The sequence below is a fragment of the Sus scrofa genome, chromosome 13 (assembly GCF_054392235.1).
Source record: "Sus scrofa isolate SSC_HxYL_T2T_F1_AM1 chromosome 13, Sscrofa_HxYL_maternal_Yorkshire_Landrace_v2.0, whole genome shotgun sequence".
In the NCBI taxonomy this organism is placed as follows: domain Eukaryota; kingdom Metazoa; phylum Chordata; class Mammalia; order Artiodactyla; family Suidae; genus Sus; species Sus scrofa.
The window spans coordinates 79,877,206-79,902,881 of NC_139395.1; the positions used below are offsets into that span (position 1 = coordinate 79,877,206).

General features: G+C 48.9%; 2 protein-coding genes across 9 annotated transcripts in view; one reads left to right on the forward strand and one right to left on the reverse strand.

The window, feature by feature from the left end:
• Positions 1 to 2,499: 2,499 nt before the first annotated feature.
• CAV3 (caveolin 3) lies at positions 2,500 to 15,537 on the forward strand. Its single transcript, NM_001037149.1, has 2 exons — positions 2,500 to 2,613; positions 15,196 to 15,537. Exons 1-2 carry the CDS (start codon positions 2,500 to 2,502, stop codon positions 15,535 to 15,537), a joined length of 456 nt encoding a protein of 151 aa, NP_001032226.1.
• A 3,167-nt stretch (positions 15,538 to 18,704) lies between these two features.
• OXTR (oxytocin receptor) overlaps positions 18,705 to 25,676 on the reverse strand; it is a 105,431-nt gene continuing 98,459 nt past the window's right edge. For 7 of the 8 annotated variants that reach the window (XM_084987042.1, XM_005669742.4, XM_084987043.1 and 4 more), the window contains one exon: positions 18,705 to 23,426. In XM_084987042.1, coding sequence (XP_084843168.1) covers positions 23,194 to 23,426 — 233 coding nt within the window. In that variant the 3' untranslated portion in view covers positions 18,705 to 23,193. 8 annotated transcript variants of the gene reach the window in all.

The window sequence follows — 25,676 nt, forward strand, 5'->3', positions numbered from 1 at the left end:
ACCAATTTACATTCCCATCAATAGTGTATGAGGGTTCCATTTCCTCCACAACCTCACCAACATTTGTTATTTGTCTTTTTTTTTTATGATGGCCATTCTGACAGGTGTGGGGTGATACTCATTGTGGTTTTGACTTGAGTTTCCCCTGATGATTAGGGATGGTGAGCATTTTTTCATGCACCTATTGGCCATCTACAGGTCCTCTTTGGAAAAAAACGTCTATTCAGGTCCTCCGCCCATTTTTAATTGGGCTGTTTGCTTTTTTGATATTGAGTTATATGAGCTGTTTAACTTTTTTTTTCTTGTCTTTTTTAGGGTGCACCTGTGGTATATAAAGTTCCCTGGCGAGGTGTCAAATTAGAGCTGCACCTCTGGCCTACACCACAGCAATGCCAGACCCAAGCCACATCTGTGACCTATACCACAGCTCACAGCAACACTGGATCCTTAACCACGAGCAGGGCCAGGGATCGAATCTGCATCCTCATGGATACTGGTCAGGTTCGTTACTGTTGAGCCACAACAGGAACTCCTGAGCTCTTTAACTTTTGGACTAGTCTTCCTGCTTCAAAGCTCACCCAGCACCAGGCACCAGTGATCTTCCTCATATGCAAATCTGATAAACTCCCTCTGCAGCTTTGAAGTCTTCAATGGCTTTTCAGCAACTCTAGAGTCAGTCTATACTCTTTAGGATGACATTTGGGATCCTTCCCACCCAGGCCCAAGCCAAGCCTGTCCCCTGCTTCACCTCCGAGACAACATGTGCTTGAGCCACTGCACACTTGTCAGCACTATAGTTCACACCAGGCCTCTGATACCAGCAGCCTTTCTTCCTGAAATGTTCTATGTGGCGAATGCCTGCCTGTCTTTTAACACCTTACTCTAAGCAACCTCTTCCAGGAAGCCTTCCCTGATCCCCTCAGAATAAACCAGTTTCCTATGGAAATCTAAGGCAAGTTCTTTGCAAGATATCTCTGATCTGTAGCCCTTGCCACTCAATATCACAATTAATTATTTTCTGATCAGTCTGTCCCCCTAGGCTGTGGGCTCCCCCAGGCAGGGAGGAGCAGAGCCTGACTGGTCTGTTTATCCCTAGCCATTAGCCAACCCAGAGCAGATGAGTCAGTGGTGATGAATGGAGGCACAGACCCTACCACCGGGGACTCAGAGTCTTCGCCCTTTGTGATGTGGGGGCCTCAGTGATAGCTGGGCTGGAAAGGGACGCAGGGAAACTGAGCAGGTCCCTAAGAGAGGTGCTCCCCACTGACACCTGCACTGTGACTGGGGCCCATGGATATCCTGGAAGCTGACCCTAAGCCGACCCTGGGGACAGGGTGAAGGGCGGCAGGAACATGGACTCCATGTCCCCTCCATGTGACATCCAAAGGCAGAGGAGGGCGGACGACCCCATCAGAGGTACCCTGACCTTTTTGCCCCCAGCCCCACCCTCACACCAGAGTCCATCAGCCCCCCTCTGGGAGAAATCCTCAAAGTGGGAAACCTCAGCCCTGCTTCAGGCCACCAAACAGCAGAGCAGGTACCATCTGCTCCAACGAGAATCCCTTCTGTTCTTTTTTATATATACAATGATTTTTATTTTTTCCATTATAGCTGGTTTATAGTGTTGTCAATTTTCTACTGTACAGCATGGTGACCCAGTCACACATACACGTATACATTCTTTTTTCTCACATTATCATGCTCCATCATAAGTGACTAGATGTAGTTCCCAGTGCTACACAGCAGGCAGCAACCTAGATGGAACTAGAGATTCTCATACTAAGTGAAGTAAGTCAGAAAGAGAAAGACGTACCATATGATATCACTTATATCTGGAATCTAATATGCGGCACAAGCAAAACTTTCCACAGAAGAGAAAATCATGGAGCAGACTTGTGATTGCCAAAGGGGAGTGGGAGGGAGTGGGATGGACTGGAAGCTTGAGGTTAATAGATGCAGACTACTGCCCTTCTGTTCTGAAGCCTTCCCCTCACAAGCTCATCTCCTCCTCTCCTCGGGGGTAGGCAGAGTCCCCATGGTTATTAACATGGTCCCATTTTACATGTGGGCATATGGTGGCCCTGGGGGGGAGGGTCCCCGAGCTCACACAGCCAGCAAGAGGCAGAGCTGGGGACTCAGACCCCTCACTCCCAGATTCCCTAAACACAAATCCCAGAGTCCCAGAGCAGCAGGCGGGAGCTGCCAGGTCCTCAGCTTGTGTGTGAGGCCTGGCACCCACGGCAGCCCCCTTTAAGGAGTGCTGGGCCTTCCAGCAGGGCTGCAGTCTTAATTTTAGCTTGGAGGCCTGCCACCGGAGGCTTCAGCCAGAGGCGGGCTGAAGTTATGTGGGACAGCTGTCAGCCGGCACGCTGGGTGGGGCCTATTTAGCCGCCAGGGGCACAAATCTGGGGACACTGAACTGGTGTCCCTGCCCCAGGTCTCTTCAGCCCCGCCGGCCACACGGCTCCCATCTCCTCCCACTGGCCACCCAGCTCCACAATGATGGCCGAGGAGCGCACAGACCTGGAGGCCCAGATCGTCAAGGACATTCACTTCAAGGAGATCGACCTGGTGAACCGGGACCCCAAGAACATTAACGAGGACATAGTGAAGGTAGGCTCGCGGGCCTAGCCCGCACCACCCGCCCCGAAGGTGTTGGGTTGGGTGCTGGCTGGGGGTGGGCTCTGCTCCAGCACAATTGGCTTCCCTGAAAAGAGACCTGTTCTTCTCCCTTCTCCAAATGCCCCCTGCAAATCCAGCTGATACCCCCAAAGAACTTTTAGGGTTAACAAGAGCAAAGAATCAGCTGCATATACCTGACCACCCATCCAGGCAGGAGAGGCAAGTCACAAAGGAAGCTCCTCACAACTCCTGAGGCTCTTCCCATTTGCTCTGGCCCTCGGCTGGGGACAGATGAGGTGGCCAAGCTGGACTCCCTTCTGTGCCAGGGGCATTCTGCGGTCTCCGCAGTGGGCGCGGGGTTAATCTCCAGAGGGTGGCTTCCAGCAGGGCTGCTGGCCCCTCATGGGAGGCCCCCAGCCCCCATGACATTGCCAGAATCCACTGCCCCAGGCCGGGGGGCTGTGTCCAGTGCTCCTGCCTGCTCCCACCTGACCCCAGGTACGGCAGCCAGGCCAGGGCAGAGGCCCCTCAAAGGGTGCCAGGGCTCCTGAAAGGGAGTCTCAGATGAGGGTTACCCCACCTTCAGGGACTCTCCCCAGAGCCATGCCTGAGTCAGGCCTCTTTCCTCGCCCAAATGCCACAGGCAGCCTGGCCGCCCCCAGGCCCACACCCTCGGTCCACCCTCTACCCAGGAGCCATGGAGCTCTCACTACAGCAGAATTCCTGGGAGCCAGGTGCCCAACCACCAGCATCAAAGTCACTGGAAGGGCCTTTAAAAGGGCAGGTGCTGGGGCCTCCAGGATCCTCTGAATACATCGGAATCACAGACCAGCTCTGTCCAGTAGAAATATAATGTGACCCATTATACAATCACCCTATGTCATTTTAAAATTTTCTAGCAGCCACAACTTTAAAAAGGAAAAAACAGGTGAAATTAGTGTTCACAATATTTTTCATTTAAGTTGCTCTCTCCAAAACAGTATCATTCCAGAGTCCCCATTGTGGCTCAGTAGGTTAAGAATCCCACCAGTGTCCGTCCATGAGGATGTGGGTTCAATCCCTGGCCTTGCTCAGTGGTTTAACGACCCAGTGTTGCCATAAGCTGCGGCGTAGATTGCAGATGCTGCTCAGATCTGGAATTGCTGTGGCTCTGGCTCTGGCGTAGGCTGGCAGCTGCAGCTCCAATTCAATCCCAAGCCTGGAAACTTCTATGCACCGTAGGTGCTGCCCTTAAAAAAAAAAAAAAAAAAATGGCATCATAGCATCATTTCAACATGTAATCACTGCAAAACAATTACCAATGAACCACTGCACAGTCCTTCTCCAACATCCAGTGTGTATTTGAGAACAGAGGTGCATTTTGGCTCAGACTCCAAAGTTTTTATCAGAAATCCTTGTTCTGTATTTAGATTTCATAACATGAACAGATGAAAAGTGATTCACATGCCCAAACTGTTGCAAACATTCTTACAAGTTTCCCCATCACAGAATTAATTATCAATTGTTACACTGTAATTAAAATTAGACAAGATTTAGAATCCTTCAGTTGCACAAACCACAGGTCAAGTGCTAGATGCTCAAGGCCACTGTATTAGATAGCACAGTTAGGGGCTTGTTCTAAAGCCCAGCTCCTGCGTGGTCACCTTCAGTGGGATACCTCCCATGCTGGACAAGCCTACCTTCTCTCCATGGCTTTCAAATCCCCAAACAATCTGGCCCATGCTTCCTCTTCCACCTCCAGCCCCCACACCGGGAGCCAACACACCAACTAGAACACATGCCTGTGTTTTTGCCAGGAACACCTGCCTCCTGTCATCCACACGGTGAATGCCCCACTCAGCCTTCAAGACCCAATTCAAACATCACCTCCTCCAGGAAGCCTTCCCCAACTCCTCCAGGCAATCAGGAGCTCCTTCTTCCTCTGTGTCCCCACTTCATTCAGGGCATTTCTCTGTAACAGTTCATATTATGCTATTACTGTATTTACAAATGTCATTTGTGGTGGACATAGGGTAATCACAAAGCAACTTGAAAAGTGCTGCAATAGGGAAAATGAGGAAATGAATTTTGCAAACTAAAAAGCAGTGCAAAGATGTAAAATAACATTCACTGTGGTTTGCGCCTTGTGATCTAGATGGACTTAGTCCTGGACTTGACACAAACCGATCTGGTTTCAAATCCAGACTCTACTACCTAAAAACAATGACACAGGACAAGTCATCTAGGTTTTCTGTGCCTTAGTCCCCCTGCAAAATGAACTTAATTTTACTCCACCCAGTAAATGGATTTCAGAGCAGTGCTGTGCAGTAGAAATAGACTGTGAGGATTACATGAGATAAGGTGTTTGAAAGTGCCTAACAGAGTCCCCAGCACACAGTAAGGGTGTGTAAATTGTGAGCTAATGAGGAGCCTGGAGGGGTTTGCAGGACACGAGGACTAAGCCACGGGCAGCGTTTACACCCAGGTTCCCCTCGGGTGGTCCCTAGCAGGTTGCTGGCGGGGAGAAGGGGATTCCAAGGAAGAATGTGGTTTCTGAAGGATTCCTGAAGCAGGTGACAAGTGGAGAGAGGCTCTCAGGTCCTACTGAGCCAGCTCCAGGCTCCAGGCCCAGACTATAATCCAAGGGAGGGATGAGGGTGGCCACACGGATGCGGCTGGGGGCTGCTCTCTCCTGGAGGCCCTGAGCCCCAGAAAAGCATGTCACACGGCTAAGCAAAAGGTCCACAGATGTTCTTGTTGAGAAGAGATGGTTATTTGGTGTATCTACTAGACAATCCCTGGTTGGGGAGCTTATGTGACTTTTTCCCTTCATTTTTAATGAGTGAGAGATGATAGCATTTAGAAATAGAGGAAAGGGATTACAAAGCAGAGCCAGAAAAATACCACAGATGGGATCAAGGAGACTTCCAAGTTGGTGTAACAGGCTGTGAAAGAATAAAGAAAGGAAGAAAGGGGGGAAGAGCATGGCTAGAAGGGAGGGGTCGTGGGAGGCCTGTCTGAACATCACCTGGTCACATTTCATCAACTGGGGAAAGGATGAGGAGGAGGGAAGGGGGAGGACAAGGGAGTGAGGAAGAGAGACGGAGAGAAAGAGAAACGAAGTGGAGGCTGAGGTGAGGGCTGGAAAGGCATCTACTGGGGTGGAGTCACCTGTGCTAACAGGCACCACGTTGGCTAGGATGAAACCATAAGATGCTGGAATAAGATGGGCTGCAGATACCCAAGTCTGGTCCCAGCCCTGACATTAACTTGCTGTGTGACTCTGGGCAAATTCCTTTCCCTCTCTGGGCCTGAGTTCCTGGTGTGGACAGAGGCTGGGGGAAGAAGAGGGAGACCCTGTCCCCTTCACCACCACCAGCTGAGGTTTCACATAGAAAAGCCAAGGGTGAAGAGTAGAAGACACATCCAGCAGGTCCCTGGACTTGACCCTCGGCAGAGGCAAGATGCTCCCCTTTGGATTTCCAGAGTCAAAACTTCCCCAAACTTCTGTGAGCAAAGGCTGGTGCTGCCCTTGGACCCAGGCTGGAAGATGAGCACCAAAGGCAGAGGGAAAGCCCTGCAGGACCTAAGAGACTCCATTGTAGTCTCCAAGCTCAGGGGCTGGGCAGAGAGGAGGCTTGCCCCATTCCCTTCAAAACCCACCACCACCGCCATTTGTGGAACATCCATCTCATTACTGAGCATCTACTATGTGCCAGGCACTGTGCTGTCTCAGAGGAGACAGGGATGAGCAAGTGAGACCCACTGTGCATAAGCACTGTGCCAGGCTGTGCAGGAGGGCAAGGAGGCCAATGCCCCTTGGCACTTCAGCTGTCCAGAGAGGACACCATTCCCTTCAGACCCACGTTACGAAGTCATCAAACACCCCTCACCCTCCTCAACTCACACTGAGGCAGCCAGGCCCTAAAGCAGGGTCACCTGAGCCCGCTGTCACGCAGGTCCTTCAGCTTCTGGCTCAGCCACTCTTCCCCAGGCACCAGAGCCCGCCCTTCAAACAAGGCCAGGCGACAGACCTGACTTCAGCCCAGCAGATCCCATCCTACCCACCTCCAATTCATATCTGCAGCTACATGCCCTCCTCCTTCAGAAAAACACACAAACAACACCCTGTGCCTATCAGCTGAGTCTAATAAACACCGAGAGGACCCAGTGCTTCCTCCACCCTCAGTTCTCCAAACTCTGCACCCATTGTGGGTCCATCTGGATACCCCATGTGGAAAGATGAAACTAACCTGGTGCTTCCTCTTGAGAAGAGTCCAACCCAACAGAGAAGATGAGACAACATTACTGGGAATGCACAGGACCGAGGTGCTAAATGCCATAAATCAGCACCAGCTGAAGGATCAATGGAGGTTAAGGGAGGAAGACATTACTTTCATCTGAGAAAATCAGGACCCAGCTTCATGGGGAAGGTGGAATCCACAGTGCATCAATAAGGAGAAAATTGTAAAATGGGAGAAAGGGGCATCCAGCTTTCCAAGAAGAGGGAGCAAAATATAATGGGTTTTGCCACTCCCCTGCCTTTGTGCATGGCAGACATTACTAATGGATAACAGCACTTCTCCAGAAAGCTGTGGGCCATCAGCTAGGTGGAGCTGGCACACAAATGAAACCTCTTTGCTACTTTGTCTGCAGGAGAACAATGGGACCAGGTTCATCTGAAAGGGAATTTGTGGGAGAGAAGGCAAAAGGGGCAGATTGAAGCTGAATTAGGAAAGGTCATGACCTCCCAGGCATTCCACATTGGCAATTTCTTCCTTTTGGAAACATCTTGCCCCTGGCAAGTATCTCTAAGAAGGGCTACACTGGACTAGCTCACACTACAGTATTTTATAACTTAGTGCCATGGGGACTCCTGGGTATCAACTAGTCTACAGTGTTTTAAAAAGTGGTCCTCTTTCTTAGATTTATGGGCCCTGCCCCCAGAAAATTTTATACATCAGGGCTTGTGAATGCTTTGTACTTTCTTTCTTTTTTTTTTTTTTTTTTTTTATTTTCCCACTGTACAGCAAGGGGGTCAGGTTATCCTTACATGTATACATTGCAATTACAGTTTTTTCCCCCACCCTTTCTTCTGCTGCAACATGAGTATCTAGACATAGTTCTCAATGCTTTGTACTTTCAAAAGCAAACAAGTGCCCCATGTCCTACAGAAGATAAACCTGGAGTCCAGTGTTATCACTTGTTTTCCCTAAAGACACACAGCATCAGTTATCTACTGCTGTGTGACAAAGCATCCTAAAACTTGATGGCTCAAAGCAACACACATCCGAGGCTCTCTCAGTTTGGGGGATGACTAGACTCAGCTGGGCAGCTCCACTGGTCTCACGGGCGGCCTCTTGTGCAGCTGCTGCAGCACCCCTTCTTCAGCATTCCAGTGGTGAAAGTGAGGCACAGGGCAAGTCCAGACGTGATATGGGATGAGACTATGGGCAGACGTAAGCGCTGAGAGTCATGATTCATTGGGGGTCATTTTTGGAGACTAGCTAACCATCGCCTGGAAGCTGGTGCACAGAATTCAACTCTGGGCCATTTCTACTGCTCTCCAGGCTACTGCACCAGCTTCCTGAAGGTAGAGACTGAGGGGTCAGGGCAGGCGGAGGAGGTCGGGGAGAATGGGCAAGAGCAGAGCTCACTGAGACCTGATGGGGGCAGGGTCCCTTCTCTCCCTACTGATATCCTCTGTTATCTCAGTCTCATCACAGCATCTTTACATGAACCCAAGTCCCCCTGAGCCCTCAGCAGGTGCCCCAGGTCCTCCCATAGGAAGCTCAGGACTCCAAGCTCCTGCTAATCCGTGGTCCCCTCCTCCTGCCCTGGAAACCAGCCTATGCTGCATTCTTGTCCCCGCGGGGGTACCTAGTCCTGTGGATGCCCCTGGTCCTTGAGACAACAGAGGAAATTCAGGCTTTGATGTCAGGCCAACATGGGCTCCACCCCTGCCTGTCTCTGACATGCCAGGTGAAATACTGGCTATGAGACACAAGGCCAGAAGCTGACACAGACAAGGACTGAACTGTGGGCATGGTATCCCAGATTGTATAGAATTCCACTATTGTCATTACCAATTATAATACATGAAGCAAAGCTTTGCCATTTTTTAGCTGTTCTGCAGCCATCACCTCATTTTAGCTTCCTACTTCACAGGCCAGTGCTTCTCAAGCTCTCTGGGTGAAGGGCCACTTTTATTATTATTATTCCAATCTGCTGTACATCGACAGTTTGCAAAAGTCAATAAAAATTAACTACCAGAGAAATGAAGTCAAAACCGGTCATCAACAATACAAGCTCCAATTCCTATTATTATTAGAATCAAGAGACATAAAATTACTGGCTCAAATCACTTTGACTATTTCTACATGCCTACTCTCAGCTTCTGCACTTACCTTGCTAGAAGGGGGCACTGACTATGGACCACCCTTTAAGTGGCAAGGTAATAGCCAAGAACAAGGCTATTAACTAAGAATGGGTAATAATTAAGACGACAGTTTCATTTGGCACTGTGGGTTAAGGATCTCGTGGTGTCATTGCAGCGGCTCAGGTCACTGCTGTGGTGTGGGTTCAATCCCTGGCCAGGGAATTTCCACATGCCATGGGCATGGCCACCAAAAAAGGAAAAAGGAAAGAAAAGAAAATTAAGACCCAAGGAAACCAAGTCAGTCCTTTGGATCTTCTGACTCCAAAACTCTGTGTTACTAGGGCTCATTGGCCAATCTTCTCAGCAGAGTTGAAGCAAACAAACAAAAAACAGAAGGCCAGAGAGGGAAAGCACCTTGTCCCAAGTCACACAGTAATTCAGCAGCCAAGTGGAGATAGGACCCAGATGTCAGCCATTTCCCCCACCCACAGAGAGCCTATCTGAAGTGTCCAGGGCCTGGGATACCCAAGGACTGAGTCACACAGGAATCTGGGGGAGGTATTTTTGACAGAGTGTGGCCATTGGCCTTCCCCACATCTTCCAGCAGCTCCTGGCCCTGCTGGCTGCACCTTCCCCGCCCTTTTGGAGGAGGCAGGAGTTATGCTGGCTGGTTCCGATTAATCAGCTGGCTCCCCTGCTGCTCCAAAAATAAATATGCCAGAGAAGGGGACACCAAGTGAATGAGCAGCCACTTTCTCCCTCTCCCACTCCCGGCCCCTTCTCCAGGCACACACCAAGTAGCCCACAGCTCAGCCGCCACCCGCCCTACCCTCCCAGAAAAAGCCATCTCCCCTCCACTTCCGGAAACAAATTAAGAAATGAAATCACTGTGTGCTTCTGATACACTGGCATGTCTGCCTAAAGCCGCCTGAGCTGGGTCTTATAAATATCTCCCCAAACTAGTGTGGTGACCAGAGCTGTCTCAACACTCAGTCCCACTAGGGGCAACGGCTGCCTCCTGCCAGGACAACACGGCCCGCTGAGAGCACATTTTCAGATTCACAGACAATGGAGCAGGTGCCCTGTACACAGTGCTCAAGGCAACTACTGGAAATAATTCAAAATGTCAGCACCAATGGCTTCTGCCCCCCCCCAAAAAAAAGATAATTAAAAGACATCACTAAGCGATCCTTGAGGGTAGACTTATTATCTTAAGCAGAAAAGGAGGGAAAGGAGGACCCCATCCTTCTTACAGGCACAGGCTGAGGACAAGTGCACACATACTTAGGACTAGGTAGGCTGAAGAATTGTTGTCCTTACAGTCTGGGATGTCAACAGATTTTCTGAGCTACATTTTCATAAGAACTTCACAGCAGTTGAACCAATGATTACTGTCACTGGGCACCTACCATATGCCAGATATTGCATTAAGCATTGCCAAAGAGATGGTGTGCCTAGCACAAATTGGGTGCTGAATAAACATTTGTCTGGATAAATGGATGGACAGGTATGAATGGGTAGACGGATATGGATGGATGGATAGATGAATGGATAGATGGATAGGATAATAAATAGATAAATGGGTAGACGGATATGGATGGATAAATGCATATGGATGGATAGACAGATGGATAGTGAGAGATGGATGAATGAAAGAGAAATTCTTCATAATTCTTGATAATAAGGTGGTTAGAAAGTAGCAAACCCAGCTGACAAATTAAGAAATGAAATTCGAAGAGGTTGTCTGGCAGTCACTCATCAGATCAGCACCTGCATGGCTGTATATAAACCCACCTTTGGGACCCTAGCCTCCTATTGAAGAAAGCAGCTGTTACAGCCACCAGCCACTAACAGTTAGTGACCAGGTATTCTGTCCCAGGCAATGCTCTTAATAGTTACCTGTCTTAACTTACTCAATCCTCTGATAAACTTAGTAAGACCAATCTAGGAAAATGAGGCATGAAAAAGCTAAGGCACTTGCCGAAGATCCAAGAGCCAGGAAGAGACAGAGACAGAGCTGGACTCAAACCTCAGCAGGGTGACTTCTGTCAAGGGTTCCTTTCTGCTCTGTCGCCTCTTAGAGGCTGGACATAAATAAACAAATGTGTCAAATGGAGGAATTACATGAGCAAAGCAGGCTGGGCTGCAGAGGGGTGGGGAAATCGCTCTCTGCTTGGAGCAGAGTGGGTAGCTGCAAAGAAGGGCCAGGGCCCTGCCTGGGGGCAGGTCTGTCCAGCTGACAAGAACCAGACTAGAGAGGGGAGAGTCACCCTCCCTGACAGCCAGAATCTACCTCGGTGTCTGGCCATGGCTGGGGCCACGTTAAGAGCTGAGAGCAGCGTCAGGATGCCTGGATGCACCCGCCTGCCCCCCTGTGTGGTGAGGAGTTAGAGCAGGCTCATCTGTGACTAGCGAGGCCCTGCCCTAAGGCACAGTCACAGGGAGGGTAGGAGAGGTCACAGGTGCTGCCTGAGAGAGAGAAGGAAGGAGGGAGAGCCTGTGGACAAAGGCAAGAAACCCGTCTCTGCCCAAAGGCCTCCCTCTGCTGCCAAAGTTGCTGGGACCACACCTGCCTGCAGAGACCAGCCTGGTGCTGGGAGGCATCAGGCACAGGTGGAGTATGGTGGTGATGGAGGAGGAGCAGGCCACAGAGGTCAAAACACCACGATCAGCAGGATCCAGGCCTGGGGGGTTAGACTGAACCTCCGTCATCATGGTGTGTGTACCCAGCTCAAGGGTGGAACTGTCCCTGGGCCCATTCTCCCTAGCTTGTTGGAAGTGATCACACCCCCAAGAAATGGTAACTCTGGATTTCTGCCCATATAAACCAGATTAGACGATGCCAGCCCTTTCCATCCAGTCTCCCAAGCCAAGGGGTGCTCCCCAACCAACCCTGGCCTTCTCTTCCAAACACCCAGCGCATCACTCCTGCATCTCAGTGAGCCTCCAAACCCCACAGTCCCCCAAATCCCCAGCCAGCTGCCACCTCCTAGAAGCTGTCTAGGAAGGAGTGCCATCAGAGGAGATGAGCCATCTTCATATTCTCCCTTCCAGCCCTTCCCTCCCACCCAGGGTGGCCATATGAGAGGTTAGGTGACCTCCGCTGAGCCTCTGCAGAGGGCACTGGAGGCTGAGTTTATGGGAGGATCCTGGAAGGCCCTGTGACTCCCCAGGTCGGCTTTTCCATGTCACCTGCAGCCTGAAATCTCACCCTGTGAATTTTGCTCCCCAGCAACATACCACACCCAGGGTAGGGCTGAATCCTCAGCTGTTTCCAGGGGGACCCAGGGACCTGAGGCCTGGCACAGGAGAATCCAGCCACTTGGGAAAAACAGGACTCAACATGGTCATGTCCAAGAGTTCCCATCATGGCTCAGTTAACAAACCAACCAGTATCCATGAGGACGTGGGTCCGCTCCCTGGCCTTGTTCAGTGGGTTAAGCATCTGGTGTTGCTGTGAGCTGTGGTGCGGGTCACAGATGTGGCTCGGATCCCGTGTTGCTGTGGCTGTGGCGTAGACTGACAGCTGTAGCTCTGATTCAACCCCTAGCCTTGGAACCTCCATATTTTGTGGGTGCAGCCCTAAAAAGACCAAAACAAACAAAAAAACATGGGCATGTCCACTCCCTCCCCAAAAGAGTTATACTGGACAGAAAAGCACCAAAGCAATTATTTTAGGACTATAGAAATACAAATGGGAGATGTTTTTGTCAGTTTTTCTATTCCCGTAATTTTTCTGCATGTCATTTTATAAAGAAAAGTAATTTTAATAATAATTTTAGATAGAGGAGAGAATTCCCCTTCCCCCAAAAGTGGGAAAAGGGTCTGCCTGGAATGTTGAAGTTTGAGCTCTGCCCTATGAACCCCCATAGACAACTTCGCCCCCCAAATTAGTCCACTTTGTGCATTCATTCAAGCAATTTCTATTAAATGGCTCAGGAACACTGTAAAAGGGTCACTGCCCCCATTTTATAGACAAGGCTTAGTAAGGCTACATGACATCACATATGAGAACACACAGCAGGGACTCACAGAAGGCTAGTTAAGTGCCTTGACCAATGGCATACGGAAGTTCCAGATCCAAGGATCGAATCTGAGCCTCAGCTGCGATCTACGCAAAGTTGCAGCAACAGTGGATCCTTAACCCGCTGTGCCACAGTGGGAATTCTAAGCAATCGTTTTTGTATTTTTGCCCACATCCCAAATGAGGCCTCAGTCACCATTTCAGTGGGATGTGTGAGCAGGATTCTCTGAGAGCCCGGTTCCTTCCCATTGCAAAGGAGGGGTGGGTGGGCAGCAGGAGAGGGAAGTTGAGGTCACTGCGGGACCAGGGCGGGGAGGCAACACCTGTGTCCTCCCCAGGTGCTGCACACAGATGCCAGATACCTCTGCCAGCCAGGACCACGGGGCCCTCACATCACCACGTGCCAGATCTAAAATAGTTCTCAGACCTATGCACTCCCCCTCTAACTCCCTCTATCACACCAGGATCCAGCTCCCAACTCACCCCCCCCAAATACAGCCTCACTCCCACACCACTGACCACCCCAACCACGGCCATGAGGATGAGCCACTCAAAACTCAGATCAGAGATGGGGAGAACAGGCTGGTGGTTGCCAAAAACAGGGAGAGCAGTGGTGAAATGGGTGAAGGGGGTCAAAAGGTACAAACCTCTAGGTATAACTGGAATGTAACGATGGCATGGTGATTACAGTTATTAATACTGTTATCACATATGCGAAAGTGGCTAAGAGAGTAAATCTTCAAAGTTCTCATCTCACACACAGACACAAATATGTAAATGTGTGGTGATGGATGATAACTATACTTCGTGTGGTGATTATTTTCCAAAATATACAGATATCAAACCATTATGTTATACACTTGAATATAATGTTACACTTCAATTAAAAAAGCTCAGATGCAGATGAGCCATTTCCACTGCAAAAACCTTCAGAGGTTCCTCATCACACAGTCTGTGCCGCTTGGCCTCTCCAGCCTCGCTCTGGCCACTCTAGGCCAGCACCCAGCCTTCCAGAAGCACCTGCATCTCCCAAGAGCACACCCTGTCTATCTCTCTATGTGGTGGCGCTTGGTGCCCCAAACACTGTTTTCCAGCCTCAGACCCCACCCCCTACACACACACATACACACACCCCTTCAGCCACCACCATAACTAGGTGTCTCCTCCTCCAGGAAGCCTTACCCCCAGGTGGAGTTAAATGTCACTCTGTGGGTGCACGCAGACCCTGTCCTTCCCTTACCTGAGCACTGTCACTGGGGTGTCACTGCCTGCCACAAGCCCTGGGAAGGCAGGAATCTTTGCCTGTTCTCCATCATATCAACAGGCACAAGGAAATCTTTTGGGGATGACTGATGGTCCCATTCCCTAAGACCATAAAATAATAGAACTTGAGGCAAGGTTCCTGGCCTGCCTCTAACTTACAGTTGTTCTCAGCAAGTCACTCAGCTCTTCAGGGCTTCTTATTCACCCATAAGAGATAAGACTTGTGCCTCAGGGCTCTAGGGCAGCATCAGCTTCACCTGGGAGCTCGTCAGAAATGCAGAGTCTCCTGGAATTCCCCAGCCATTGAGGGTCTCGCATTTTGAGTTCCTGTTGTGGTTCGGTAGGTTAAGAATCTATCCATGATGATGCGGATTCGATCCTGGGTCCTGCTCAGTGGGTTAAGGATCCACCATTGCCACAAGCTGTGGCATGGGTCAAAGATGCAGCTCAGATCCCACGTTGCTGTGGCTGTGGCATAGACCAGCAGCTGTAGCTCTGATTCGATCCCTAGCCTGGGAACTTCCATATGCCACAGGGAGGAAAGGGAGGGAGGGGAGGGAAGAAGGAAAGGAGTTCCTTGGTGGTCTAGTGGTTAGGACTCAGCACTTTCACCACTGAGGCCCAGGGTCAATCCCTGGTCTAGGAATTGAGATCCTACGTCATGCCACTGCATGCTGTGGCCAAAAAAAAAAAAAAAAAAAAAAAAAAAAGGATCTGGCATGGATCTGACATTGTCACTGCTGCAGCATGGGTTTGATCCCTGGCTGGGGAACTTCTGCATGCCTGGACTTTACAGGTTAGGATCCCCCAGGGGTGGGGCCCAGCCATCTGGTTTACCAGGCCCTCCAGGGGGTTCTGAGCTCGCACACAAAAGCTTGAGAAGCAGGTGGATGCCTTGACGTGAGGACTCCCCCTACTGCCCCCTCAGGTGGACTTCGAGGATGTGATTGCGGAGCCAGTGGGCACCTACAGCTTCGACGGCGTGTGGAAGGTGAGCTACACCACCTTCACCGTGTCCAAGTATTGGTGCTACCGCCTGCTGTCCACGCTGCTGGGCGTGCCGCTGGCCCTGCTCTGGGGCTTCCTGTTCGCCTGCATCTCCTTCTGCCACATCTGGGCGGTGGTGCCATGCATCAAGAGCTACCTGATCGAGATCCAGTGCATCAGCCATATCTACTCACTCTGCATCCGCACCTTCTGCAACCCAGTCTTTGCCGCCCTGGGTCAGGTCTGCAGCAACATCAAGGTGATGCTGCGGAAAGAAGTGTAAGGCCGGGTGGGTGAAGGGGGGGGATGGCGAGGGCAGGGGAACCAGGCCAAGCTGCCCTCCCCGGTACTGCTCCAAGGGGCTGCCGGCAAGCCCGCTCTCCTTCCCCCAAGACTGCTGCTTCCCCCAGATGGGGGCTCACAGTATAGGGAAGCCAGAGAGGAAAGACAGCCCGACCACGAGTGCCGCGGCCTTCCCTCTGTCCCCTGCCCCGCCACAAGGCCCCCGTTGGGCACCAGGGAAGATGATTTGCTAAGAGGCAGCTACCACAAATATTTGCATTCACTTGTACTGTAACAGCATAAACCAGCACTCAGTTCCCATCCAGGACGCACCCACCCAGGGACTGTTGGCCTTAGGAGGGTGGCTCCAATAAAGGGTTTTGGCTGCATCTGGGGAATGCTGCATATTGTGTGTGTATCCGTAAGGAGGGTGAGCATACTGACCAGCTCCAAAATTATATACTGCTGCCCAAGCAGCAGGAGGAACAGGCTGGCTGGCTCATCTCTCAGCCAAATGCAAGAACCACTTTGGTTTTTCTTGGGATTCTTGTTGGCTGGTATCTGCTCCTGCCATGTTCCTTGGGAGATTATTTCCCCCTGACTTGTGTTGCCCCTGGGCCAGCCAGTGGTCACCCACAGAAGGAAATGGCTCCTGGGCTGGAAGGGGCAGATAACACTCTCTGGGCACCACCAGGGCAGGGCCTGCGTTCAAACCTTCCCTTTGGCTCAGACACTGAGACCCTGGCATTGCCTCTTGGCACATTACACCCTCAGCCCCAAAAGGGATGTGATGAGGGCATAAGGTCCAATCTATGTATGTGTGGACTCACCATGGAAATAAAAAGCAATGGAAAGGTCATGTCCTCTTGACCACCTACCCCCACCAGAAAAAAAAAAAAAAACCTTACATTCTTTAGGGGTGTTTTTCCTAAGTGTATTATCCATAACTTAGTCCTCAGGAAAAGGGGAGTGGGTGGCTTTTGTGCCTAAATTTGTTGGGAAAATGCTAAATATTTCTCTCAGAGAGCTTCAATAGACCTTAGTATGTTAAAGGCTCTGACAAGTCCTGCAGTAAAGAAAACTGTTTAGGCCAAAATTCCCTGATCCTATTTTTTTGTTTGTTTTTTTTTTTTTTTTTTTTTTCTTTTTTAGGGCTACACCCATGACATATGGAGGTTCCCAGGCTAGTGGTCGAGTCAGAGCTACAGCTGCTGGCCTACAACACAGCCACAGCAATGCCAGATCCAAGCCGCGTCTGTGACCTACACCACAGCTTATGGCAACGCTGGATCCTTAACCCACTGATGGAGGCCAGGGATCAAACCTGTATCCTCATAGATCCTAGTAGGGTTTGTTAATTGCTGAGCCATGAAGGGAACTGCCCCCCCCAATCCTATTTGACGTTTTTTGTTCACACAGCACCCATTTAAGTCTCATAAAATTCAGGTTCCAAGACACTTTTCAGATTTTCAGAGCCTCACTGACACCTGGCCATGAACCCAAGGGTCCTGGGGGTAACATGGTGGAGGGAATCACGCATAAACCACAGACAAAGCGCAGGCAGCCTCTAATCTGTTCCTGCCTCTCACCCTGATTGACCTCTCTGGTCTCAAATTCATCATCCATGAAATGATCTCTCATGGCCATTTCAGCACTTTTTACCTGTCTTTTCAAGCACCTTAGAGTGAAATTTTCAAACACAGAGGAGTGTTGAAAAGGTTTGCCCCAAACACCTACCAGCCCACCATCTAGAATTCATACTTTATTACTCCTCCTTTGTTGCATGTCCATCTGTCACCCACCAATCTCATCTTTCTTAATGCATTTTTAAATAAGCCACAGATTTGGGTATATTTTACTCCTAAACACTTTTATCATTACTCCTTCCTTTTTGCAAACAAGGAAGCTACCACCCAGAATTTCCCATTACAGTTAAGATCCTAGGTTAAGAAGCTGCCACAGCATCCATGAGAATATGGGGTTCCATCCCCGGCCTCGTCCAGTAGGTTAAGGATTTGGCAATGCCACAAGCTGTGATGTAGACCATAGATGTGTCTCAGATCGAGCATTGCTATGGCTGTGGTATAGGCCAGCAGCTGCCACTCCAATTTGACCCCTAGCCTGGGAACTTTCATATGCTGCAGGTAGGGCCCTAAAAAGAAAAAAAAATTACCACCCAGAGAGGTCACAGAGTTGACAAAAGATGCACAGCTAGCCACATTCATGGTGTGGTTCCAACCTACTGCTCTCTGCTCAACCTGGGGCCCTTCACGTTCTCAAGTGGATTCAGAGCCCAGGCTCCACCTGCTGAAAAGTTTAAAGCCAGCATCGCTTATAACCCTCAAAGGTCCTGCCCCTCAAGCATCTCTCACATTTGCTAGACCATCCATTTCAGACTTGGAATCTTGGGTAACAGAGACCTTTGACCACGTTGGCATTTGCTGTGACCTGACTTGACCCCACTCCAATTTTTCAAGCTTGCTCTCCTTCTCCAGAGCCAGACTACAGCAAGTACTCGACCACCCATGAAGTTCACAGGGTTGGACAAAGGACACACCTCTAGATGCATGTATATCCGAGGACTTGTTCCTTTGGGACCCCCCCCCCCGCCGAGAAGTAGCACATGGGACAACACCATGCAGCGTGATGAGAATGGGCCAGACAATGGAGGTGAACTTCAGCTCTCTCATACGCTATGTCCTACTCATCAGGGACTCTTGTTTAAGGCTCAGGTTTGGGGCTCCAGCTCCAGATTATGACTGAGCAGTAGAGCCCAGGAATGAACACAAACCCACCTGTGATTCTGCACATGGCCCCCACAATGAATTGAAGAAATATGCCTTAGGGTCCCTTCAAAGAGACAATCCAGAATCCCATTACATCCAGAGTTAGACTGTGGCATGTGGTGGGTGTGGCTACATCCTATAAGAGGGTTGTTCGTGGGTCTCAGAGCATCTTCCGACAGAACTCTGATAAATGAGAGTACCTGTGACCCAAGAGAATGGGACCAGGCCCCCTCCCCATAGCCCCCACCACATCCCAGATGCCCTCTGTCATAATCAGACAGATTATGGGAATTCAAGGGAAGGGTGGCAAGGAAATTCAAGTCTGCAAGACACCAGATATGGTCCCTGTTCTCAAGAAAGAGAAAGAGAGCAAAGCCACATATGGAAAAAAAAAATACATTTATTAACATATTAAGTGCACCTTTTAAACAGCAGCTAAAGAAGCAGGCATCTCATTATCAGGCACAACATTCACCAACTGGCACAGATAGGAGGTACCATGGAAAGTCATCAAGTAGAAGAAAATTGAGGTCATAGTCTGCATTTAGTAGTGTTTCACTGCAATTGAATACAAAAGGTTAAGCATTTTGAAACCAGGATCTTCTTAAAAGGTAGCCTCCTGCAGTCACAACCTAAGACCCATCCCTGAGAGAGACCAAATGGTGAGATTTGTTTTCAGGGCCTAAAGAAATAAGACTTAGCATCTTCCCATTCTGCACTTCACTTCTGACTTTCAGAACAACAAAACAGTCTAGAAGTAAATTTGCAAACTCCAATTTATTGGCACCTCCAAGCTTGTGTTAGGTTTGTAAACAGGCCTGAAACCAGGAGCAAAGGTGGTTGGAGGACCTCAGCTGAGAGGTCTGGAGGACAGAGATGATGGAGCCTGAGGCAGCATCCTGGGCCCTGCTCTCCTACTTCCAGGCTTGGGTTGGAAAGAGCAAGAGATTACAAAAATGTTCTCCCAGATGAGACTGGGAGGGGAGGGGTGTATAGCCAGCTGTGCTGCTGACATCAAACGTCACTGATTAGCCATAAAACAGATTCCTATGCCAGAATGAGAGCAAGGTCCCATCCAGAGCTCTCACAGGAGGAGAATGAGAAAAGTGTCCTGGTTGCTTATGTTGCCCAAGAACCTTGCAGCTTCAGGGTTCTGGGCAAGCTTGTGCCCATGGTCAGAAAAATCTACTGAATTGGTGTCTCCTTGATCCCCAGTAGCTGCTAGAATGGCAACTTCCCCAGGAACAGCAGAGACTGGGGCATCTCTGGCTGGTGAGCAGAGAGGCTTAAATGCCAACAGGCCCCACCATCGCTGCATCTGCACCCAGCGTGCCCCAGTGTCCTGGATGTAGGCACTGAGACCCCAGACTAGCATTCTGTTAGCTTCTCAGAGAGCCAGGACAGGCTGGTGTTGACACTCTAAGTGTCTGTCACAGCAACACTGCAATGTCTCTATCCAAAGATGACACTGTATTTCATTCTCCCATTAGTACTGAAGACCTTGTACTAAATGCTGGGGCTTTGGAGGCCAGCAACTCAGGGCACGCCTCTCTTCTCCCTGAACATTTAGACCCTGCCAGCTCGTTGTGGTGCATGTGTGTGCACGTGTGCATGTGTATGTGTGTGTGTGTTCACCTGTGTGTGCATAATGCAGTGTGGAGAGAGAGACGAGGAAATATGTATGGGAAAAGCAGGTCTGTGGCTGTAGGAAGTGCTACAGGAAGTGCTCTTGCTGTATCACAGTGAGTTCAAAAATATGCATACAAATAAAAAAGAAGAACAGTGCCCCAGAGGGCCACTGCGCTGGCCAGGCCCCAGCCAAAAAAATCTCTGATCCATAGCGTCCTGTATTTAATGGCTAAAGGTATTTCTTGGACACGGTCACGTTGTACTTCAAGGATGAGAGGACATCTGACAACATGTTTACCATGAGACCTCTGAGACCCTTGGCAAATTGGTCCTCTGAATCCAACACAATAATCTGCAGCTACAAGGCATCCTGTCTGCCTTGACTGGAGCAGGACAGGGGTACTTAGGGCAATGTCATTTCTTGAAGAAAAACTGAGTAAGAAAACCACAGATTTTTCTGAAAGGGTGAATCCCAAAGAAAGAAAAGCTCTGGGAGGGAAGAGATTCTAAGGAATTCATCCTTTAAGCTGGCTGCCTCTGACTTTGGAAACACTTCTTTTGTTTTCTGGGGTTTTTTAAAGGATTTAATTCAGTGGTTTATAGCATATGCTCAAAATCATGTAGATTACTCACTCCAGAAAATTTTCATCACTCCCCCCCCAAAAAAAGCCTGGTATCTTAGCACTCACTCCCCAATCACCCCAGCCTCCAGCCCCCAGCAACCACTATTCCATCATTTGTCGTGGGAGGATTGCCTATTCTGGGCATTTCATACAAATGCAATTACGGAGTATGTGGCTGTTTACAATGGCTTCTTTCACATAACATGATGTTTCCAAGGTACCCCATGTTGGAGCATGTGTCAGTACTTCATTTCTTTTTATAGCCAAATAATGTGCCAGTGGATAGCGAGGCCACATTTATTTATCCATCCGTGGACAGACATTTGGGTTATTTCCATTTGGAGCTATCACAAATTACAGGGCCATAAACATCTGTGTACAAGTTTTTGTGCGTACGTCTGCTTTCATTGCCCCTGAATAAATACCTAGGAGTAGCATTTCTGGCTCATGAGATAATTCTATGTTTAACTTTTTGAGGAACTGCCAAACTATGTTTCAAAGTGGCTGCACCACTTTACATTCCCACCAGCCATGGAAGGGAGTTCCCATTTCTCGCCATCCTCGCCAGCACCTGTTATTGCCCATCTCTTTGCTTAGAGCCATCTTTGTGGGTGTGCAGCGGTATTTCCCTGTGGTTTTGATTTGCATTTCCCTCATGAGTAGTAACAGTGAGCGTATTTTCATGTGCTCATTGGTCATGCATATAGCTTCTTTGTCTATTGGTTTGTCTATTCAAATATGTTGAATAACCGTTTTTTTAAACTGTGTTATTTTCATTGTTAAATTTTAAGTTTTCTTGATTTATTCTAGATACAAGCACATGGTGTGAAAATATTTTCTCCCATTCTTGTGAGCTGTCTTTTCACTTTCTTGATAGTGCCCTTTGAAGCACAAGAGTTTTGTGCCTCATTTTGATGTGGTCCAATTTATCTACTCTTCCCCTGGCTTGTGTTTTGGGTGTCATATCTGAGAGACCCTTGCCTAACCCAAGGTCACAAAGATTTATCCTATGTTTTCTTCTATGATTTTTCTAGTTTTAGCTTAGGTTAGTTTTAGGTTGATGCATTTTGAGTTAATTACTGTATGCAGTGTGAGGTAGAGGGTCCAACCGAATTCTTTGGCAGATATTCAGCTGTCCCACACCAAAAAGACTTATCTTCCCTTTTGAGTACTCTTGTCATACTTGTGAAAAACCTATTGGCCGTAAATGTAAAGGGTTTATATCTGTACTCTCTATTCCACTCCATTGGCCTATATGTCTATCCTTTTGTCTATTTCACCCTCTTTTTTCCATTTTTCAGCCAGGGATCAAACTGGCACCTCCACAGAGACAAGCCAGATCATTAACACACTGTGCCACAGAGGGAACCACACTCTTTTAATTACTGTAGCTCTGAAGCAGGAAGTATGAATTCACTAACTTTGTCTTCTTTTTCAAGGTTTATTTGGCTATTCTGGATTCTCTGCATTTCCATGTGAATTTTAGGATCAGCTTATCAATTTGTGCAAAGAGGACAGCTAGGATTTTGACAGGGATTACACTGAATCTGTAGATCAACTTGGAGAATGTTGTTATTTAACACAATTTAAGTCTCTGACCCATGAGTAGAGGATGTCTTTCCATTTATTTAAGTCTTCAATTTCTTTCAATGATATCTTGCAGTTTTCAGGGTATATAAGTCTTGCACTTCATTCATTAAATGAATTCCTATTCTTTCTGATACTATCATAAATGGAATTATTTCTCAATTTCATTTTCATACCATTCATTGCCACTGGCAAGAAATACAATTGATTTTTGTACTGACCTTGTTCTCTGAAACCCTGAATTCATCTATTAGTTTTAATGGGCTTGTGTGTACATGTGGGTGCATGCATGCATTCCTTAGAATTTTCTATACATGAAATCATGTCATCTGCAAGGAGTTTTACTTCTTTTCCAATTTGAATGCTTTTTATTTTTCTTTCCCAACTGCTTCTTAAGTACTGGCTTCCTAAACATTCTTAAGCCAAGTTTGAATCTGCTGCCTGTGCCAGATGGTTCATAGGAGAATCCCCTGCTCAAGGGCTACCTTCTGAAAAGCTGTCGCCCAAGGATGCTGGCACTGTACCACTCGAAGGCCAAAGCACTGAGTGCTGAGGCCATGAAGACATCGGCACCACCACCTGAGGTCATGTTCTTCACCCCTAGCTCAGAACACTAGGCTTTGGAGCCCATTTGGTCACCAATCCTATACTTACCACCTTTCACAAGATCCCAGGACAAAGGACTAAAAGGACACTGGATTAAAATTACAGGCTTCAGAGAAAAAAACCACCCACCCAGCAGCCAGGGGCAGCAGTGGGGACAGGGTAGCAGGAGTAAGGTGGGAGCCCAGGGGAGGTCCAGGGATTGTCCAATGGCTGAGTCACCCTCTCATCTTCCCCCTCAGAGATGGCTTCCCCACCCCAGGTCCAAATCCCCTGGCCTGCTCCAGCTCCCCCAAGGTGTGGAGGGGTACAAACTGACAGGTACCTTATACACATAGGGACGCAGCCACCACCAAGGGCCGGACTGTCCCTGTCACACAACCCAAGCCAGGGAGGCAGTCTCAGCCTCGATGGTCACCCCGTGGATGGCTACGAGCAGCTCTTCTGGCTGGAGCTGTGCTGGCTCAAGACAAAGGTGGACGAGTTGCTCTTTTTGCTGACACTCGTCTCTCCGGGCCGGCTGGTCTTCAGGTGGCTGGAAGAGCAGCAAAGGAAGCGCTGCACGAGTTCATGGAAGAGGTGGCCTGTGAAGAGCATGTAGATCCAGGGGTTGCAGCAGCTGTTGAGGCTGGCCAGGAGCATTGCAATGATGAAAGCTGAGGCTGTGGGGGGAGGGGCACAGGAGAAAGGACAGGACATCACTGCTGGGGCATGAAGCATCTACTCCTGAGAACAGGGGCGGGGTCACAAGACAGGAGACTGAAGAGACCAAGTTCACCTTCCATATGCTTGCTCCGGGCATGCACTCAGCCTGCCCCCACACCTTCCCCAGCTCAGCCCAGCCCTGGAATGTTCCCTGTCCTCTCCCTCAAGAGCTTACACATTGTGTGCCTCCCTCAGCACAGCCACCTGTTCATTCATCACTCACCCCACAAGCATCGCCTGCCTCCCACTCAGAGCGTCCAAGAGCACAGAGTCCAGAAGCTGCCAGACCCAGCTTGTATTCTAGCCCCACCAGCAACAAATTACTTTAATTCCCCAACAAACTGCTGTTTCCTAATATTTAAATGAGGATAACAAGTGTCCCCAGACCTCACGAGAATGCGGCAAGGGTGAAAGAGCACCTGGTACAGCAAGTACCTAACACAAGGTGGCTGCTATCACAACCACGTGCCAGGCTCAGTGCTGGGGACACAAAAACAAAGTGAGTAGCACTGTGAGGTAGGCACACTGGCCCCAAGGACACCAGCATCTGAGCTGATACCTGAAGGATGACTAAGAGGTCCCTAGGCAGAGAGGACAAGAAGGGCGCTCCAAGCAGAGGGAACAGCACAGGCTCGGTGACAAGAAAGTGTGTGCTGCCTTCACAGCTGACAACCCTGAGAGCGCTTCTGTGAATATTCCCTAAGAGCACTGCTTCAGCATAACAAACAAGACTTATACAGGAAAGGGGGACAAGAAAACTACATGAGGCACTGTGAAGCAGCTATTACACTGAGGATTTCCTGAGTTTCAGGTAAAATGAATGATCAGAAATCAACTTCCAGACATTGTGTGGCACAAATTTAAGCTTTGAGGGAAAAGAAAAATTTCTAAGGCTAAGTACTTCCAAAGTAAGGGGACAGGAAAATCTGGGTTTCTTTCAAAGGCCTTAAGTCTGACAAACTGCAGGCACCCTCCCACCAGCAGAGGAGGACAGGCACCCCCAGCCTAGAAACCCCCAGGGAAAACAATATTCCCAAGATTGCTGTTCACAGCCACGTCTTTATGAGTGATGGCAACTGCAAGGCTTAGAAACTCGCCTAATCTTCAGTTCGGTTCTGCAAAAAGTCTTTAGTAAGTAACTCCAGAACTCAAGAGTCGGATCCAGGAAAGGATTTCTCACAGGGCTTCTGGATGTGCAAGGTCTAGATAGCACCATAGACACAGAGCACAGTGACATCCATCAGCCAAGCCTCCCAGCACCAAAGGGGATAGAGGACTCTAAGGTGAATTCAGTGGTTCTCAAAGTGGGGTTCTAGGACCACATGGGAACTTGTTAGAAATGTAAACTCTTGGAGTTCTGTTGTGGCTCAGTGGATTAAGAATCCAACTAGTACCGGTGAAGATGTGGCTTCGATCCCTGGCCTTGCTCAGTGGGTTAAGGATCTGGCATTGCCATGAGCTATGGTGTAGATCACAGGCTCGGCTCAGATCCCACATAGCTGTGGCTATGATATAGGCTAACAGCTGTAGCTCCCATCCTACCCTGAGCCTGGGAACTTCCACATGCTGAGGGTGCGGCCCTACAAAGAAAAAAAAGAAAAAGAAAAAGAAATATCAACTCTCAGGCCTCACCCTAGATCTACTGAATTAGACTCCTGGGGGTGAGGCTCATCAAGCAATTGGCTACAAAGAGCCCTCCAGGGGCCTGTGACACACAGACAAGTTTGAGAACCACTGCTCTAATCACCAGGCACACCTGTGGAACAAAAGCAAGCAACAACACAACATGCAAAGCCCAAAAGTCTTGCAAAAGAAAATGTTTAGAAAGCAAAGGAGGGGGATCTAATCCTTAGACTAAAAGAGTAAATAAAGGGAACGTGGAAAAGTGAAGAGGAGGAGGAAGCCAGGACTTTTGAATTTCTCACTTTCCATAAAAGAGAATGGGGAAAACATTGATTTGGATGAATAAGAAAAAGATGAATTTAAGTTTAGAAAATCTGGTGAAATATAACAAAGACTGAAAATAGAACATTCTCAAAATCATAATTAAACATAAAATGAGAGGCAAAATCAGCACATAAAAGTCAAATTGTAAAAAGGCATCGAGACAGAAATTGTCAGGCACTAGGGAAGAATGCAGGTGCACAGAGCCAGGAAATGGGTAGAAGGAAGTCTTCAGGGACTCAGTTCTCACCTGGACAGAAAAG

Bases quoted from the DNA above. Each gene is read 5' to 3' on its own strand.
- CAV3 (NM_001037149.1), top strand. From the start codon at position 2,500: ATGATGGCCGAGGAGCGCACAGACCTGGAGGCCCAGATCGTCAAGGAC. The intron at 2,614-15,195 runs GTAGGCTCGCGG...CTGCCCCCTCAG, and splicing joins TTAACGAGGACATAGTGAAG to GTGGACTTCGAGGATGTGAT.